Source organism: Phyllobates terribilis, unplaced genomic scaffold (assembly GCF_046119375.1).
Source record: "Phyllobates terribilis strain yellow unplaced genomic scaffold, ASM4611937v1 Scaffold_9__5_contigs__length_417890890, whole genome shotgun sequence".
NCBI classification, from domain to species: Eukaryota; Metazoa; Chordata; class Amphibia; order Anura; family Dendrobatidae; genus Phyllobates; species Phyllobates terribilis.
Window position 1 is genome coordinate 404,664,041 of NW_027362769.1, and position 17,430 is coordinate 404,681,470.

At 41.9% G+C, this 17,430-nt stretch overlaps 1 protein-coding gene across 25 annotated transcripts in view; it reads left to right on the forward strand.

The window, feature by feature from the left end:
- LOC141162642 (uncharacterized) overlaps positions 1-17,430 on the forward strand; it is a 143,263-nt gene that overhangs the window by 37,074 nt on the left and 88,759 nt on the right. For all 25 annotated transcript variants that reach the window (XM_073648952.1, XM_073648955.1, XM_073648949.1 and 22 more), the window contains exons 2-3: positions 431-5,532; positions 11,940-12,205. In XM_073648952.1, the coding sequence (XP_073505053.1) occupies positions 512-5,532; positions 11,940-12,205 (5,287 nt within the window). In that variant the 5' untranslated portion in view covers positions 431-511. The remainder of the gene's footprint in view (positions 1-430; positions 5,533-11,939; positions 12,206-17,430) is intronic.

A 17,430-nucleotide genomic window follows, 5' to 3' on the forward strand; every position in this document is an offset into this window, starting at 1 on the left:
GTATCACATACAAGAGGAAACCCTTGTTGTACAGTATCTGTATATGAAAGCCTAGCTCAGAGGTCTGGTCTAGTCATCGATGACTATTGTACTGCAGGCTCCATTTACACTGTCCCTATCATCTATCTTCCAACACAGAAATGTGTCTATTGTAAATTAACTAAAGGCCAGAGGGAAAACCATAATATTAAGTGTGCATGTGTAGGGATGGGGCATAGAAAGTGTACACAAAAAAAAAAAGTTCAAACATTTTAAAAATATGTTTCCTGATTAACGCAATTTAATTAACACGTAGTTATTTTAACTATATTTTTCTGGAAACACATCCTCTTAAAAATAAGTCATTCTTGTACGTGTTCTGGCCATTTACACCGTCTATTTATTTATTGTACAGAACTTTTATATTGTGTTGTTTTTTGTCATTTAACAGGTTTCGACTTAAAATGATTGGGAATCAGCATTTGTCACTTGTGATCTTTGTGAAATTACATTAAGTTACAACCAGAACAAAATGGCAGAAAGCAAAGTGAAAGTGGCGGTAAGAGTCCGGCCGATGGATCAGAGAGAGACTGATAGAAAGGCAGAATGTGTCGTCTACATGGAAGGAAACCAAACTGTGGTGAAATTCACAACCCCCACATTTGATGGACACTGTCCAGCACAGAAAGAGTTTCACTTTGATCACTGTTTCTGGTCGGTAAATGATGAAGGCCTGGCCAAGTATGCAAGTCAAGAAGATGTTTTCACCACCCTCGGGGAAGACATTCTGGACAATACCTTTGGAGGATTCAACTCTTGCATTTTTGCTTATGGTCAAACAGGGTCAGGAAAAACCTTTTCCATGATGGGGACAGATGAACAACCCGGTCTGGTGCCAAGAATTTGTTCTGCCTTATTTAGCCGAGGCGTTAGTCATCTGACAAGTCTCCAAGTTGAAGCCACATACCTAGAAATATACAACGAAAAAGTCCAAGATCTTTTGTGTCCTACAACTGACTTCAAGGCACTGAAAGTTCGAGAACACAAATTTCTTGGCCCGTATGTGGAGGGTTTATCTCATCATGCTGTAAAAAATGCCGAGGACATAAAATCACTGATACTTGAAGGAAACAAATGCCGTAAAATCAGCAATACAAAAATGAATGAGCAAAGCAGCCGGTCACATGCAATATTCACTCTCAGAGTCACACAGACATTTCACAAGGAAAATACCATGAAAGAGCTTCTCAGCAAGGTTAGTCTGGTGGACTTAGCAGGAAGTGAAAGAACTTCCATAACTGGAGCTACAGGAGAGGCGCTAAAACAAAGCTCGAACATTAATAAGTCACTTTCATCTCTCGGTCTGGTCATAAATTCATTGGCTGAACTTTCCGAGGGTAGAAGAAGGAGCAGTTATGTTAATTACAGAGATTCAGTTCTTACTTGGCTGCTAAAGAACAATCTTGGAGGAAATAGCAAAACTATCATGTTGGCCACAATCAGCCCAGCATCAATCAACTATCAGGAGACGCTCTCCACTCTGAAGTATGCCGATAATGCCAAGTGCATAGTCAACAAACCAAGGGTAAATGAAGATCTTAACGCAAGGACGATAGCTGAGCTAGCAAAAGAGGTAAAAGCACTGAGAGAACAACTACAACAAGCTGAATCAAAACATAAAGAGGACCTGCAGGCAAGGCTAAATGAGTCAGAAACACTTCTCCGAGAATTAAAACTCTCCTGGGAAGAAAAGCTACAAAAGACAGAAATATCTGCCTTAGAACGGCAAAAACAGCTCCAGAGACTTGGAATCATGGTAGAACATTCCGGCATTAGAGTTGATGAAGCTAAATGTTATCTGATAAATTTATCTGTTCACAGCACAAATCAAAATGAACTATTTCTATACTATTTAGGAGAAAACACAAAAATTGGGGCCGGTGATTCTCAAGACATCAAGATCACCGGTCCTGGAATCGAGATGGAGCATTGTGTCATTGACATCTTACAAGATGGAAATATTATTCTCACCCCCAACCACAATGCTGAAACCTTTGTGAATAGTTCAAGAGTGAATAAAGGTGTTATGTTGTATCATGAAGATAAAATAATGCTCGGAAACAAAGCTTCATTCATGCTACATAAGCCAAGTGCTAAGTCTAAAATAGCTCAGGAAAGTCCAGACAAGGTTCACGATGACCCTGGGAACCAACCAGAAGAAGGAAATAAACAAGGAAATGAATCTGCAGAGTGTTCCACCCAAAAGATCAATATTCCCCAGAATACATCTCATGTATCCACAGAAATCAGTGACAATAAACATTTAGATCAGGATTCATGTGAAAGAAAAAATACAACTACAGAGACAATGGTGTCTCCAAAGGATGGTGGAAATTCTGAACCAGGTGTAAGTTGTAAACACAAAAAAACTGATGAAGACAATGCTTCAGATATCAGACAGATATCTGAAGATGATGATAAGACTGATACCTCAATCAATGACATTTCTCAGACTGAAATGGAACAAAGTTTAAGTTTTGAAACCCACATTTCTAAAGATGTAGATGACAAAACTGACACCTCCATCAATCTAACATCTCAGACCGAAAATGAACAAAATATAAGCAGTGAAAACGAGTTATCTAGAGAAGATAGAAGACATATTTCCATGGATCAAACTCCTCAGATAAATGTGGAACAAAACATAAATGGCAAAAAACAGATATCAAAAGCAGATGATGATGATGATGAGGATGATGATGAAGAAACTAATATCTTCATCAATCCAACATCTCAGTCAGAAGTGGAAAAAGAATTAGCAAGCAAAAACCAGATATATGAAGAATCTGATGATAGTGACCAAACTGATGTCTCAATAAGATCAAAACCTACGACAAGCAATAAAATCCAAAATCTTAAAGATACAATTGATATTTCCATCAATCCAACATCTCAGTCAGAAATGAAACAAAATCTAAGTACAGTAAACCAAGTATCTAAGGACGATGATGATAAAAATGATATATCCATCAATCAAACTTCTCAAACTGAAATGGAACAAAGTTTAAGTTTTGAAACCCAGATACCTAAAGATGTAGATGATGACAAAACTGAAACCTCCATCAATCAAACAACTCAAACGGAAAGTGAACAAAATATAGACAGTGAAGAACAGTTATCTATGGAAGATAAAAAAAGTATTTCAGTGGATGAAACTTCCCAGATGAACATGGAACAACACATAAATAGCAAAAAACAGATATCAAAAGAAAATGATGACGATGATGATTCAACATCTCATACAGACATACAGCGAAATGATAGCAAAAACAAAATATCTAAAGATGATGATGGTAAAACTAATATTTCCATTCTCAAAAAACAGACAACTAAAGAAGATGATGATGATGATGATAAAACTGATCACTATGTTAATTCAATATCTCAGACAGAAGTGGAACAAAATCTAAGTAGAGAAAAACAAGTATCCATAGATAATGATAACGATGATAATGAGGATGATGACTACAAAACTGACACCTCCATCAATCTAACATCTCAGACTGAAAATGAACAAAATATAAGAAGTGAAAATGAGTTATCTAGAGAAGATGAAACACATATTTCCATGGATCAAACTCCTCAGATAAATGTGGAACAAAACATAAATGGCAAAAAACAGATCTCAAATGATGATGATGATGATGAAGAAAGTAATATCTTCATCAAGCCAACAGCTCAGTCAGAAGTGGAAAAAGAATTAGCAAGCAAAAACCAGATATATGAAGAATATGATGATAGTGACCAAACTGATGTCTCAATAAGATCAAAACCTATGACAAGCAATAAAATCCAAAATCTTAAAGATACAATTGATATTTTCATAAATCCAACATCTCAAACAAAAATGGGAAAGAAGAGAAGTAATGAAAAACAGGTATCTAAAGAAGAGGATGATAGGAATGTTATTTCAATTAATCAAACTTCTCAGACTGAAATCGAGCAAAATCTAAGATTTGAATCCCCGATATCTAAAGATGAAGATGATGATGATAAAACGGACAACTCCATCAATCACAGATCTCAGACTGAAACGGAACTAAATCAAAGTAGAGAAGAAGAAGCATCTAAGGATGACGACAATGATGACGATGATGATAAACCCAATAACTACGTTAATCAAAGTTCTCTAACTAAAATGCAACAAAATTTGAAGCACAAAAGTAAGATACCTAAAGATGATAGAAATGATATTTCAGTAAATGAAACTTCTCACATCAAACTGGAACAATATTCTTGTGATGAAAACCAGATATCTAAAGTTGATTCAGATACAACTGATAGTTCCAAATATCAAACTTCTCAGATGGAAAAATCTCAAATATCTAAAAATGAAGATGACGATTGCAAAAGTGATATCCCCATCAATCCAACAGCTCAGTCAGAAATGAAACAAAATCTAAGTACAATAAAGCAAGTATCTAAGGACGACGATGATAAAAATGATATATCCATCAATCAAACTTCTCAAACTGAAATGGAACAAAGTTTAAGTTTTGAAACCCAGATACCTACAGATGTAGATGATGACAAAACTGAAACCTCCATCAATCAAACAACTCAAACGGAAAGTGAACGAAATATAGACAGTGAAGAACAGTTATCTATGGAAGATAAAAAAAGTATTTCAGTGGATCAAACTTCCCAGATGAACATGGAACAAAACATAAATAGCAAAAAACAGATATCAAAAGAAAATGATGATGATGATGATAAAAGTGATATCTCCATCAATTCAACATCTCATACAGACATACAGCAAAATGATAGCAAAAACAAAATATCTAAAGATGATGATGGTAAAACTGATCACTATATTAATTCAACATCTCAGACAGAAGTGGAACAAAATCTAAGTAGAGAAAAACAAGTAACCATAGATAATGATAACGATCATAATGAGGATGATGACTACAAAACTGACACCTCCATCAATCTAACATCTCAGACCGAAAATGAACAAAATATAAGAAGTGAAAACGAGTTATCTAGAGAAGATGAAACACATATTTCCATGGATCAAACTCCTCAGATAAATGTGGAACAAAACATAAATGGCAAAAAAGAGATATCAAATGAAGATGATGATGAAGAAACTAATATCTTCATCAATCCAACAGCTCAGTCAGAAGTGGAAAAAGAATTAGCAAGCAAAAACCAGATATCAAAAGAAAATGTTGTTGATGATGATGATGATAACACTGATATATCCACCAGTCCAACATCTCAAACAGAAATTGACCAAAATATAAGAATCACAAACAAGATATCTAAAGACAATGGAGATAAAACTGAAATATCCATCAATCAAACAAGTCAGACTGAAATGGAACAAAATTTGAAGCAAGAAAAATCAATATCTAAGGATGGAGAGAACATTAATGTCTCCATCAATCCAACATCTCCACTACTTGAACTTACATTTGAAGCTACCGGTATCACCACGTCAGAGAACAACCCCAAAAAAGAGGATACAAGTATCAGATGTGCAGGGTAATCTTTCAATCTCATTTAGTCTCAGAACTAACACCATTTTTTTAACTATAGATATGTGTAGTCAGCTTATGGGAAGAGCAGCAAGTGGGAGAAGATGAAGTTCTAACCTCCCCGGCCAATGCTCGCTCCAAGGCAAAGGGGCGGCATAGGGAGCGATTACAGTCATCACTCACTATACAGTGTAATCACTCCCAGGCACTTTGATTGACAGCCCGTTCTGCAGCGTGTTTGCAGGTTGGGTTGTCAGTCAAAGTGCAGGGGCATAATATAATAATTAGCAATGACTGTAAACACTCTCTTCACCACCTCTATGAATAAAAAAGAGCGGCAGGGGACAATAAAACTTTATTTTCTCTCCGCCTCAGCTCTGCCTGTAAGCCGGCATCATGCGATTTAAACTCTATTATAGCGTTTCTCGACAGTTTCCCTTAAACTCTCTAGTTGTTTATGCTTCATTTTTCTGAAACTGAGCTCAAAATTCCCTTTACATATATATTGATCTAAAAGGTATCTGCAGGAAATAAAGTCATGGCCAAAAGAGTTGGCACCCTTGAAATTGTTCCAGAAAATGAAGTATTTCTCCCAGAAAATTATTGCAATTACATACAGTACAGACCAAAAGTTTGGACACACCTTCTCATTTAAAGATTATTCTGTATTTTCATGACTTTGAAAATTGTACATTCACACTGAAGGCATCAAAACTATGAATTACCACATGTGGAATTATATACTTAACAAAAAAGTGTGAAACCACTGAAAATATGTCTTATATTCTAGGTTCTTCAAAGTAGCCGCCTTTTGCTTTGATGACTACTTTGCACACTCTTGACATTCTCTTGATGAGCTTCTAGAGGTAGTCACCGGAAATGGTCTTCCAACAATCTTGAAGGAGTTCCCAGAGATGCTTAGCACTTGTTGGCCCTTTTGCCTTCACTCTGCGGTCCAGCTCACCCCAAACCATCTCGATTGGGTTCAGGTCTGGTGACTGTGGAGGCCAGGTCATCTGGCGTAGCACCCCATCACTCTCCTTCTTGGTCAAATAGCCCCTACACAGCCTGGAGGTGTCTTTGGGGTCATTGTCCTGTTGAAAAATAAATGATGGTCCAACTAAACGCAAACCGGATGGAATAGCATGCTGCTGCAAGATGCTGTGGTAGCCATGCTGGTTCAGTATGCCTTCAATTTTGAATAAATTCCCAACAGTGTCACCAGCAAAGCACCCCCACACCATCACACCTCCTCCTCCATGCTTCACGGTGGGAACCAGGCATGTAGAGTCCATCCGTTCACCTTTTCTGCGTCGCACAATGACACGGTGGTTGGAACCAAAGATCTCAAATTTGGACTCATCAGACCAAAGCACAGATTTCCACTGGTCTAATGTCCATTCCTTGTGTTCTTTAGCCCAAACAAGTCTCTTCTGCTTGTTGCCTGTCCTTAGCAGTGGCTTCCTAGCAGCTATTTTACCATGAAGGCCTGCTGCACAAAGTCTCCTCTTAACAGTTGTTGTAGAGATGTGTCTGCTGCTAGAACTCTGTGTGGTATTGACCTGGTCTCTAATCTGAGCTGCTGTTAACCTGCGATTTCTGAGGCTGGTGACTCGGAAAAACTTATCCTCAGAAGCAGAGGTGACTCTTGGTCTTCCTTTCCTTGGGCGGTCCTTATGTGAGCCAGTTTCTTTGTAGCGATTGATGGTTTTTGCAACTGCACTTGGGGACACTTTCAAAGTTTTCCCAATTTTTCGCACTGACTGACCTTCATTTCTTAAAGTAATGATGGCCACTCGTTTTTCTTTACTTAGCAGCTTTTTTCTTGCCATAATACAAATTCTAACAGTCTATTCAGTAGGACTATCAGCTGTGTATCCACCAGACTTCTGCACAACACAACTGATGGTCCCAACCCCATTCATAAGGCAAGAAATCCCACTTATTAAACCTGACAGGGCACACCTGTGAAGTGAAAACCATTTCCGGTGACTACCTCTTGAAGCTCATCAAGAGAATGCCAAGAGTGTGCAAAGCAGTCATCAAAGCAAAAGGTGGCTACTTTGAAGAACCTAAAATATAAGACATATTTTCAGTTGTTTCACACTTTTTTGTTAAGTATATAATTCCACATGTGTTAATTCATAGTTTTGATGCCTTCAGTGTGAATGTACAATTTTCATAGTCATGAAAATACAGAAAAATCTTTAAATGAGAAGGTGTGTCCAAACTTTTGACTTGTACTGTATATTTTGTTATACACACGTGAGTACTGGAACAGCACAAAAAAAACTGAGAAAAAAAAGGCAAATTGGACATAATTTCACTCAATATCTAAAAATGGTCCGAACAAAATTGCTGGCACCCTTAACTTCGTAATTGGTTGCACCCCTTTGGAATAAATCCCTGCAATCAGTCGCTTCCTATAACCATCAGCTTCTTACTCCTCAGCTGGGATCTTGGACTCTTCTTACAATTGTCTCCAGGTCTCTCATATGTGACGGCGTCTTCTCCCAACAGCCATTGTAAGATCTCTCCACCGGCGATCAATGAGATTTAGATCCGGACTCATTGCTGCCACTTCAGGACTCTCCAGCGCTTTGTTTCTATCCATTTCTGGGGCTTCTTGATATTTCGGGTCACTGTCCTGCTAGAAGACCCATGACCTAGGACACAAACCCAGCTTTCTGACACCGGGCACTACACTGTCACCCAAATTTCTTTAGTAATCTTTAGATTTCATGATGTCTTGCACACAGTCAAGGCACCCAGTGCTAGAGGCAGCAAAACAACCACAAAATATCTTTGAACCTCTACCATAGTGCTGTGTTCTTTTCTTTGTAGGCCTCATTCCATTTTCTATAAATAGTAGAATGATTTGCTTTACCAAAAAGCTTTATCTTGGTCTCATCTGTCCACAAGACGCTTTCCCAGAAGGATTTTTGCTTACTCAGGTACATTTTAGCAAACTGCTGTCTAGCTTTTTTATGTCTGTGTCAGCAGTGGGGTCCTCCTGGGTCTCCTGCCATAGCGTTTCATTTCATTCAAACTTCTTGAATATGTTGCCCATCGTGGACATGTGAAAATAAAGATCTATGGAGATGGACTTGTAACCTTGAGATTCTTGATATTTTTCAACAATTTTGGCTCTCAAGTCCTCAGACAGTTCTCTTCTCCTCTATCTGTTCTCCATGCTTAGTGTGACACAGACACACACAATGCGAAGATTGAGTCAACTTCTCCCCTTTTAATCTGGTCTCAGGTGTGATTTTTAAATTGCCCACACCTGTTACTTGACACAGGTGAGTTTGAACGAGCATCGCATGCTTGAAACAAAATTGTTCACCCATAATTTTGGAAAAGTACCAACAATTTTGGGTTTTTTGTTTGAAACTATTTCCAATTTGTCTTTTTTTCTCAGTTTTTTGTGTTTTTCCAATACATACACAGAAAATAAACATTTGTATAACAAAACATGTGTAATTACAGTAATTTTCTGGTAGAAATACTCCATTTTCTAGAACAATTTCAAGGGTACCAACATTTTCGGCATGACTGTATTAGGGAGAGTTTAGGAATCAACTGAGTATTGTTCTTAATTTATTTCAATAATACAGATTCCTGAGTGGTGGCTGCAGACCAAATTTTATGGATTATCTTTATATACAGGGAGCTCCCCCTAGTGGTGGCTGCAGACAGACTCTTATCATGTAACTCTGTATACAGGGAGCTCCCCCTAGTGGTGGCTGCAGACAGACTCTTATCATGTATCTCTGTATACAGGAAGTTCCCCCTAGTGGTGGCTGCAGATAGACTCTTATCATGTAACTCTGTATACAGGGAGCTCCCCCTAGTGGTGGCTGCAGACAAAACCTTATAATGTACCCTATCTCTGTATACAAAAATCTCCCGCTGGTGGTGACTGTAGACAGAATCTTACTATGTATCTCTGTATACAGGGAGCTCCCTTTAGTGGTGGCTGCTGACAGATTCTTATCATGAACAGTGGGGAAAATAAGTATTTCATACTCTGCAAGTTTTGCCACCTACAAAGAATGGAGAGGTCTGTAATCTTTACAGTAGGTCACTTCACCTGTGAGTGACAGAATAGAAGAATAAAAAACAGAAAATCACACTGTATGATTTTTACATAATTAAATTGCATTTTATTGCATGAAATAAGTATTTGATCACCGACCAACCAGCAAGAATTCTGCCTCTCACAGACCAGTTAGTTTTTCTTTAAGAAGCCTCCTACTCTGCACTCATTACCTGTATTAATTGCACCTGTTTGAACTTGTTACCTGAATATAAGACTCCTGTCCACACACTTAATCAATCACACTCCAACCTCTCCACCATGGCCAAGACCAAATAGCTGTCTAAGGACACCAGGGACAAAATGGTAGACCTGCACAAGGTTGGGATGGGCTACAGGACAATAGGCAAGCAGCTTATTAAGAAGGCAACAACTTTTGGCACACTTATTAGAAAATGGAAGAAAGACAAGATGACTGTCAATCTTTCTCAGTCTGGGGCTCCATGCAAGATCTCACCTCGTGTGGTAAGTATGATTCTGAGAAAAGTCATGAATCAGCCCAGAACTACACGGGAGGACCTGGTCAATGACCTGAAGAGAGCTGGGACCACAGTTTCAAATATTAGCGTTAGTGACACACTACGTCATTATGGAATAAAGTACTGCAGGGCACGCAAGGTCCCCCTGCTCACACCAGCACATGTCCAGGCCCGTTTGAAGTTCGCCATAACCATCTGGATGATCCAGAAGATCATGTGGTCAGATGAGACCAAAATTTAACTTTGCGGTATCAACTCCACTCGCCATGTTTGGAGGATGAAGAAGGATGAGTACAACCCCAAGGACACCGTCGAAACCTTGAAGCATAGTGGGGGAAACATCATACTTTAGGGGTGCTTTTCTGCAAAGGGGACAGGACGACTGCATTGTATTGAAGTGAGGATGGATGGGGTCATGTATCATGAGATTTTGGCCAACAATCTCCTTCCCTCAGTAAGAGCATGGAAAATGGGCTGTGGCTGGGTCTTCCAGCATGACAATGACTTGAAACACACAGCCAGGGCAACTGAGGAGCATTTCAAGGGCCAGTCTCGTTTCCAGACCTGAACCCAACAGAAAATCTTTGGAGGGAGCCAAAACTCAATGTTGCCCAGCGACAGCCCGAAAACCTGAAAGATCTGGAGAAGATCTGTATGGAGAAAGGAGCCAAAATCCCTGCTGCAGTGTGTGAACACTTGGTTAAGAACTGCAGGAAATGTCTAACCTCTATAATTCTAAACAAAGGTTTCTGTACCATATTAAGCTCTGTTTTTCTAATGTATCAAATACTTATTTCATGCAATAAAATGCAAATTTTTTGTAGGTGGGAAAACTTGCAATATCAGCAGTGTATCAAATACCTATTTTCCCCACTGTATTTCTGTATACAGGGAGCTCCCCCTAGTGGTGGTGGCAGACAGGATATTATCATGTATCTCTGTATACAGGGTGCTCCCCCTAGTGGTGGTGGCAGACAGGATATTATCATGTATCTCTGTATACAGGGAGCTCCCTCTAGTGGTGGTGGCAGACAGGATATTATCATGTATCTCTGTATACAGGGAGCTCCCTCTAGTGGTGGCTGCAGACAGAATCTTATCATGTATCTCTGTATACAGGGAGCTCCCTCTAGTGGTGGCTGCAGACAGGATCTTATCATATATCTCTGTATACAGGGCGCTCCCCCTAGTGGTGGCTGCAGACAGGATCTTATCATGTATCTGTATACAGGGAGCTCCCCCTAGTGGTGGCTGCAGACAGAATCTTATCATGTATCTCTGTATACAGGGAGCTCCCCCTAGTGGTGGCTGCAGACAGAATCTCATCATGTATCTCTGAATACAGGTAGCTCCCCCTAGTGGTGGCTGCAGACAGAATCTTATCATGTATCTCTGTATACAGGGAGCTCCCCCTAGTGGTGGCTGCAGACAGGATATTATCATGTATCTCTGTATACAGGGTGCTCCCCCTAGTGGTGGCTGCAAACAGAACCTTATCATGTATCTCTGCATACAGGGAGCTCCCCCTAGTGGTGGCTGCAGACAGGATCTTATCATGTATCTCTGTATACAGGGAGCTCCCCCCTAGTGGTGGCTGCAGACAGAATCTTATCATGTATCTCTGTATACAGGGAGCTCCCTCTAGTGGTGGCTGCAGACAGCATCTTATCATGTAATTATAGCTAGGTCGTTTTGACTTTTTTTTATATTCTTTTAAAGGTTTAGGTATTCCTTTCTGCCTGAAAAATGCATTACCATGAATCTGTTCAGACAAAACGATAGAATATTCTATGATACAACAATATTTCTAAATTTGTTTAACAATTTTATTTTAAGGTCTTCAGTCGGCGTAGTACCTTCAGAGAAGGCTGCCAATTACATTCGAAGGTCGAGGAAACTGATTATGAATATTCTACTGTCGGACTTTGATACATTTCTGGATGAAGTTGATTCAGAGAACATTATCACACAGGATGAATATTTTAAGGTTGAAAATATGGAAAATGATAAGAAAAAGAAAGCGCGGACCTTAGTGAACCTGATACTTCAGAAAGATGAGTCAACTTGTAGAGCGTTCCTCCAATGCTTGCAACTGGACACTCGTAAGTGGTGAAAGTCCTCATGTTTCATTTATGTATTTGTAAGGTTTCATTTGGCCGAGTGTGATGTGGAAACCCTTAACACCAGTGAAACATGTGATATAGTGACAATGTTTTTCCTTGCACGATCAATAATGCTTCCTTGGGCTCTGGTTGCTGCTGTTTGAGAAGTAATGTGGTGGATAGGGTGGACAAGGAAGCCGGAGAAGTCATTATAGTAAAGAACAAAATGTATTTTACTGATGTCGAAGTTGAACTTGAAAAGAAATCACATATAGCTGGCATCAGACTGGGTGACATTCGCACTTGAGTTTGACAGTTTCCATACAGATGATTATACATGGCAGCATTTTACATTTTTTCTCCTATACAATCTCATAATTATATGAAACCATTTTAGAAAAATCTCTCTTTACTACATCCACGGGCTGCAGTGGCTACTTTTCCAGATGCTCTAAAGAGGCAAGAAATTTTTTTTTTCTATAAATCTTCCTTACATGGCTGGCACTTGTAGTCCACCACTGTACGCATACAGGTGACCTTGTCTAACCCACAACAGTCTCAGGATATCTAATTTGTCTATATCAGCATGGTTCCCAACTATTTTCACGACTCTCCCAGCTTCCCATTAAGCTGTACTACTCACTACTCACTACTAGTATATTGCTTCTTCCATTTTTCCATTTTCTTACTTCTATGTGGTTGATGTTCACTTGTGTTGTTGTAGCACGGTACGGGGCACCAGCCATTGGCGAGACATTGGTTTTCTCCTGTTGAGACTTGGCGCACTGCAGGAAAGAGTAGGTCCTAGATAGGTGTTAGTGTTGGTGCTGTGAAGGCTTTGCGCCTGTGCAGGCTGACTGTGGCCGATAGTGTTTGCCAGCCAGGACCATAGGTTTTAAAGTTCAACAAAGGAGACTCCCATTCTAAAACACAGTTTTTTACTAAACTATAAATGGGTAATGGTTTTGTACAAGGGGTAGCGATTGCCCTGGTGTGGTGGTAATCGGGGTAATTGTAATCTGGCTAATTTTTTAAAAATCACAGCTGGCATCAAGCCCCGTGGTTAGTAATGGAGAGGGGTCTATCAGACATCAAGCCCTGGGGTTAGTAATGGAGAGGGGTCTATCAGACATCAAGCCCTGGTGTTACTAATGGAGAGGGGTCTATCAGACATCAAGCCCCAGGGTTAGTAATGGAGAGGGGTCTATCAGACATCAAGCCCTGGGGTTAGTAATGGAGAGGAGTCTATCAGACATCAAGCCTTGGGGTTAGTAATGGAGAGAGGTCTATCAGACATCAAGTCCTGGGGTTAGTGATGGAGAGGGGTCTATCAGACATCAAGCCCCGGGGGGTAGTAATGGAGAGGTGTCTACAAAATATCAAGCCCTGGGGTTAGTAATGGAGAGAGGTCTATCAGACATCAAGACCTGGGGTCAGTAATAGAGAGGTGTCTACAAAATATCAAGACATGGGATTAATAATGGAGCGAGGTCTATCAGACATCAAGCCCTTTGGTTAGTAATGCTGAAGTGTCTAGCAGACATCAATACCTGGGGTTAGTAATGGAGAGGGGTCTATCAGACATCAAGCTCTGTTGTTAGTAATGGAGAGGGGTCTATCAGACATCGATCTCTGGGGTTAGTAATGGAGAGGGGTCTATCAGAAATTGAGCTTTGGTTTTAGTAATGGAGAGGGGTCTATCAGACATCAAGCCCTGGTGTTATTAATGGAGAGGAGTCAATCAGACATCAAGCCCTAGTGTTATTAATGGAGAGGAGTCTATCAGACATCAAGTTCTGGGGTTAGTAATAGAGAGGTGTCTATTAGTGATGAGCGAGCATGTTCGCTACTGCTCGGTGCTCGCCCATCTCACTGCTCGAGATGCTCAGAGCTCGCCGAGTATTTCCGGGGTTGTTTGGCAGCTGCTTGGGTCTCCTCTCTGCATGTTTGGCGCTCTTTACAGAGCCAATGAACATGCAGTGATTGCCAGCCAGTCACTGTAATGCTGTAGCCATGTTGGTTGTGGCATTACAGTGATTGACTGGCCGCACAGCGTCATCAGGTTTATATCAGACCTGGCGCCGCTGTGCTGGTCACAGTCACTCCGGAATCAGACAGTGTAGGGAGATGTGCTGCTGTATCAGGGAGAGATTCGCTTGTTTCTAGTTAGTGTAGGTGTAGCAAACTATATTAGAGACACATATCCATCTCAACAAACAGTCCTTCTGAGGACTAATCCATCTGCAGAGATATCAGGCAGGCAGTGTATATAGGCAGGCAGTGTATATAGCAGACTGCAGTGCAAATAGAATAAGAGGCTCCATTCCAGTTTTGTCTGCTGCTGCTGCTGTTAGATATTTCTAGAAATAGGCCCAGGTCTTAGGGGCCAGGAATAATTTTTTTTTGGATCTTAATCCTCATTATTTGCTTAAAAAGAGAACACAGTTTCTCTGCGCCATTTGCTTGTTGGCACTGCAGAATACAGCCAGGTCCTTTCCATATTACAGCGCTAAAAATCCAGCTATTTAAAACTGTGGTTTGTCCGTCACACGGACCACATATAAGTTTGCTCCAAATTCAGTCATTTGTTGTGAGCGTGAAAGATATTGTCCTCTATTTAAAATGGGAAAGGCACGTGGCATGGGACGGGGAACTGGACATGATGGTGATGATGGTGCATGCACAGGCCGAGGCCGTGGGCAAGCTGAAATTGTGCCACAGCAAACACCTACATCTTCTCGCTCGACCTTCCTGTCCCAATTAATAGGGGACCGCAGAACACCACTATTGAACACAGAGCAGTGTGAAAAGGTTGTTGGTTGGGTATCAGATAATGCTTCCAGTCACTTAGCCACCACCACCTTGTTTTCCACATAGTCAAGTCTCAGTAGCTGTGAGTCTGGACCGCATATTCCTCACCCTGAACCTCCTTCCTCCCACCATGCTGAGTGCCCAGAGACAACTGATCTCACACTTGGACACTCCGAAGAGCTGTTCACTTTTCCATTTATAGATTCGGGCCTCTCGCCCGGTCCACTTGAAGTGGAACAAGAGGAGATCGCATGAAGCAATGCTCAAATATTTGAGCAGCCACGGTCACATGAAAGCGACGGTGGGAAAGTGTCACAAGAGGTGGATGATGATGAGACACAATTGCCAGAAAGTCAGGAGGAGGACCAGAGTGCGGAAGTGAAAGACGAGGTGGTGGATGATATAGTAACTGACCCAACCTGGCAGGAGGACATGCAGAGCAAGGACAGCAGCACACAGGGGGAGGGAGGCCGAGCACCCCAACAGGCAAGAAGAAGCAGTGTGGTGGCCGCACACAGAAGGCTGGCAACCGTTCCCCGTAACACCAACAGGAAGGAAGTTGCCAGTACAACTGTTACGTCTTCCAGAGTCTGGTTGTTTTTTAAAGCCTCTGCCGATAACCCTAAAAATGCCATTTGCACCACCTGCCAGGCCAGCATCAGAAGGGGTGGCAAAACAACCAGCCTGACCACCACCAGCATGATCAGGCACATGGCAGCAAAGCACCCGACTTTGTGGGCCGAACCCCAGGGTCCAGGAACATGGGAGGCACCATTGCTTTTCCGCTGTTGTGCATGCAAGCCAATCCCATGTCCATGATGCATGCGAAGATGCCTCCTGCCCTGCACCTGTCATTGCACACTCTCAAGTAGCAGCACCAGGAAGCACGTCCATGTCATTGTCCCAGCGCAGTGTTCAATTGTCAATACCACAGTCCTTGGAACACAAGCGCAAATACGCAGCCTATTCCCCACAGGTCACAGTACTAAATTCCCACATTTCACGACTGCTTGCACTCAAAATGTTGCCTTTTAGGCTCGTGGAGACGAAAGCATTCTGCAACCTGATGGTGGCGGCCGTCCCTCGTTACTTGGTCCCCAGTCGCCACTGTTTCTCTTAGTGTGCCGTCCCCGGATTACACAAGCACGCGTCCCAAACATTAGCCGTGCCCTCAACAACACAGTTACTGGGAAAGTCCACCTAACCACAGACACGTGGACAAGTGCTTGTCGGCAGGGATGGTACATCTCGTTGACGGCACACTGTGTTAACATAGTGGAAGCCAGGACCCAGTCGGACCTTGGGACGGAACACGTCCTCCCGACGCCAAGGATTGCGGGCCCTAGGTCAATTAGGGTTGCCCCCACATTCTACAGCTCCAGCACCTCATCCTCCTCTGCTTCCTCCTCCTCTTCAGCCTCCTTCTCCGAAATGACCACATCAGTCACAAGCTGGAAGCACTGCAGCACTGCCTTGGCCAAGCGGTAACAGGCTGTGCTGAAGCTAATATGCTTAGGTGACAAACCGCCCAATGCTGAAGAGTTGTGGACAGCTCTGAAAGAGCAGGCAGATCTGTGGCCACTGAACCTACAGCCTGGCATGGTCGTGTGTGACAATGGCCGGAACCTGGTGGCGGCTTTGAGGCGAGGCGAGCTCACACACGTACCATGCCTGGCCCATTTGCTTAACCTCATGGTTCAGCGGTTTCTAAAATCCTACCCAGAGCTGCTGCATCTGCTTGTTAAAGTATGCAGCCTGTGTGCCCATTTTAGAAAGTCACCTGCAGCTTCCGCCGCCCTTGCCGTGTTTCAGCAGTGTTTGCTGCTTCCGGCTCACAGACTGGTATGTGATGTCCCCACGCGTTGGAACTCTACAACGCAGATGTTGGGAAGGATTTGTGAGCAGAAGAGGGCAGTTGTTGAGTACCAGCATCAACAAGGCCGTCGGTATTCAGTTCAGACTCCACACATAAGACCTCAGGAGTAAACATGGATGTCAGACATATGTAACATCCTCCAAAACTTGAAGGACTCCACCAAGATGGTGAGCAGCGATGATGCCATAATTAGCGTCACCATCCCCCTTCTCTGACTTCTGAAATGCTCTCTGCTCACAATCAAAGAGGATGCATTTCAGGCACAGCACGATGAGATGGAGCAAGGAACCATACAGGGTGATTACACACAGCCCAGCCTCATCTCATCCCAACGTGGATTGGGTGACAGTGAGGAAAAGGAGGAGGAGGAGAAAGAACAGGAGCTAGTTTCACGCGTTATAGACAGTACTACCTGCACAACTGTCATATCGTCTGTTCATCATGGATGGCCAGAGGACTGAGAGGAGGAGAAGGAGGAGTAGAGCATGGTCAGTCATCTTCTTGGTGAGGACATGGAAGTTTTGCCTGTTAGCAGTCT